General features: G+C 44.1%; 1 protein-coding gene across 1 annotated transcript; it reads left to right on the top strand.

Moving 5' to 3' along the window:
* LOC131304729 (G-type lectin S-receptor-like serine/threonine-protein kinase LECRK3) lies at positions 1–2,592 on the top strand. The gene has a single exon (XM_058332070.1). The coding sequence runs from the start codon at positions 147–149 to the stop codon at positions 2,481–2,483; it is 2,337 nt and encodes a 778-aa protein (XP_058188053.1). The 5' UTR covers positions 1–146; the 3' UTR covers positions 2,484–2,592.
* Positions 2,593–3,287: the final 695 nt, after the last annotated feature.

The raw sequence follows: 3,287 nt of genomic DNA, 5'->3' as shown, positions 1-3,287 counted from the left end.
TTTCCACTTTTTCAATCTAATGAACAATGGGTAACTGTTTCATTTCCCCCTTTTTCCTGGATCTCACTTGTTAGAAATAGATGACAAAAATCAGCTTCGATCGACAGTAAATAATACTAAACCAGCAAAACAGTTTGTTCACAATTATGGCTTTTGCCACAATCTTTCTCATTCTCCTCACATTTTCCACAATAGAAGCTCAACAAGGATCCACAAATATAAGACTAAGCTCTTCTCTAAAACCTACCGGTACCAACTCCTCGTGGCTGTCACCTTCCGGTCTCTACGCCTTCGGTTTCTACCCGCAAGGCACCGGCTACGCTGTGGGGGTTTTTGCTGCCGGCATTACGGAAAAGACGGTGGTCTGGACCGCCAATAGAGACGGTCCACCGGTACCGAGCAATGCCACCTTGGCCTTTAGTGATGGAAGGCTCGTTCTCAACATTCCACCAGCCCAAAACACATACATAGCTGATGATTCTCAGTCGATTTCCACGGCATCCATGCTTGACTTGGGCAATTTCGTGCTTTACAACTCTGCTGGACAAATAATCTGGCAGAGCTTTGATCACCCAACGGACACCATTCTCGCCGGCCAACGTCTCCTGAACGGAGACCAGTTGGTTTCCAGTGTCTCAGAAGGCAACCACTCAACCGGGCTTTTCCGTCTCAAGATGCAAGGTGACGGGCACCTCGTCTCGTACCCATTGCAATCTCCGGACACCGCCCCATATTCTTATTGGGCATCTGGGACGGCTGGAGACGGCAATAACATCATACTCAATCTTGATGACAATGGGCATCTCTATCTGTTGAACAAAACAGGTGGCAACAACATAAGGAATATGAGCACAGCAGAATCCTCGAACAATGGAAAAATCTATCGCATGACGCTCGATGCGGATGGAATCTTTCGAGTCTATTCGCTTACATTGGATCCGAAAGGCAACTGGTCCGTTATGTGGTCTTCGTCAGCCGATAAGTGCGCCCCCAAAGGCCTGTGTGGCCTAAACGGGTATTGCGTTACAAACGATACTGAGGCCATTTGCAGATGCCTACCAGGATTCAATTTTGTAAATCCCATGATTTGGAGTCTCGGGTGCGAGAGGAATTTCACAACAGTGAGTTGCAACAACACCAGTGGCGGCAGTGCCGGGTTTGCTATGATGCGAGAGGAAAACATGTTATGGGAAGACCAAAGTTACAAGGAGATCGAAGTAACCAACGAAGAAGATTGTGAACAATCATGTTTTGAGGATTGTAATTGCGAAGTCATGTTATACAGCGAGGACAAAAAATGCAAACAACTAAGGCTTCCTCTGAGATACGGAAGAAGATCGCTAGATACTTCGCAAGTTGCCTTCATCAAGGTTACAAAAGAACATCTGCCTTTGCCTCCCAAGAGAACTAAGAAAGAGCTGAGATTAGAAACTGTCCTAATCATTGGAGCTTCACTTATTACTTTTGCAATCATGGTGCTAACATTTTCGGGATTTATTGTTTATAGCAATAGAGTTTGGGCATATAAAAAGATTTCGGAGAAAGGGTATCTTGAATTCGCCGGGGATATAGTTCTGCGAACCTTTACGTTCGCAGAACTCGAGCAATTGACAAACGGCTTCCGAGAGGAGTTGGGAAGAGGAGCATCCGGGACCGTTTACAAGGGTGTAATACCATACAACCAAAAGGTTGTAGCTGTGAAGAAGCTCGAGAAGGCGTTGGCAGAGGGGGAAAGAGAATTCCAAAGGGAGATTAAAGTAATCGGGCGAACCCATCATCGAAACCTAGTCCAACTCATTGGTTATTGCCTCGATGGACCAAACAGGCTTTTGGTATACGAATACATGTGCAATGGATCGCTTGCCGATTTTCTCTTCACACATGAAAGGCCCCAGCCGAATTGGGATGAAAAAGTCAAAATCGCTCTTGACATTGCACGCGGCATTCATTACTTGCACGATGAGTGCGAGACCCAAATCATCCATTGCGATATAAAGCCCCAAAACATACTCATGGACGAGCACTGGTGCGCCAAGATCAGCGACTTTGGATTGGCAAAGCTTTCGAAGGCGCCAGACCAAACCAAAACCTTCACAGGGATAAGGGGAACGAGGGGTTACGTGGCGCCCGAGTGGCATCGCAAGCTGCCGATTACCGTGAAAGCAGATGTCTATAGCTTTGGGGTCGTGTTATTGGAGATCATATGTGGTCGAAAGTGTCTGGACTGGAGCCGTAACGAGGTTGAAGCAGTGCTTGAAGACTGGGTATACGATTGTTATGAGGCTGGAGAATTGGGGAAATTGGTGGGGGAGGAAGAAGAGGTGGACATGAGGAAATTGGAGAGGATGGTGAAAGTGGGACTTTGGTGCATTCAAGATGACTCATCTCTTCGTCCTTCGATGAAGAAAGTTTTGTTGATGATCGAAGGAACTGTTGACATCCCAACACCTCCTAGTCCTACTTCCTTTCTAAGTGCCGTATGATTTATGAAGTATTATTCTATTTCTATTCATGTTTGATTAATTATGTTTTCTATGAGGATTAACGCTATACAATTGTGTAATAACTTTTTGTCATTGACATGGAAAAAAAATGCAGTTTTAATTGTTGTGTTTCACTCGGCTGCATGCTTATGCAATTATTACATCCTCGTATAACAAAAAAAAAATTTTGAGGGAAGAGATACTAAGGGCTATTAAAAAAAAAAAAAAAAAAGGGCTTGGCAATTCACAAGCTTTGGTGTAATTTAAAAATTGACGAAAGCAATCAGAAGCCAAAATAGGATTCGGTGTAGTGGGTTCCTAACTTCTTCTCACTTGATACATTAGCACCCGGACCTATCTATGCTGGTGTAAAGATCGAGCAATTCATAAAGTCAACAAATGATTCTTGAACCAAAACTAAATGGAGTGGCCACTTTTTGTTTAACTAGTACTTGTGGATCTGGGACCTGTAGCACCTCGTCCGTTTCGGGAATCAGTAGTCCGGATTTGAAAAGAAATCCTCTAGGTAAAAGTGAGTTCTGTTAAAATTTGAACCATCTAAAATACTTTCGTATTGCAGCACTTCCACGGTGCAGTGCTTTTAAGACGCTGCACCGTCCCACCTTCCGGTACTTGTATTTCTTGTCAGCCACATATGAATTGACGAAAACTTTTGAGTCGCAATTATTTTGCACTTCGGTTTTTGCACCAAGTATTGAGTGAAAAGGATTGGCTAAGAAGTCATGACCGTTTACCAAGTCGGAGTCATTTGCCCTCTAATTTGGATAGTCAACTTCGTTTGTC

This window comes from Rhododendron vialii, chromosome 10a, assembly GCF_030253575.1.
Source record: "Rhododendron vialii isolate Sample 1 chromosome 10a, ASM3025357v1".
Taxonomy (NCBI): Eukaryota; Viridiplantae; Streptophyta; class Magnoliopsida; order Ericales; family Ericaceae; genus Rhododendron; species Rhododendron vialii.
The sequence above is the reverse complement of the archived record's forward strand: the minus strand, read 5'-3'. Positions and strand labels throughout refer to the sequence as shown.

Coding starts and splice junctions, on each gene's coding strand:
- LOC131304729 (XM_058332070.1), top strand. CDS start 147: ATGGCTTTTGCCACAATCTTTCTCATTCTCCTCACATTTTCCACAATA.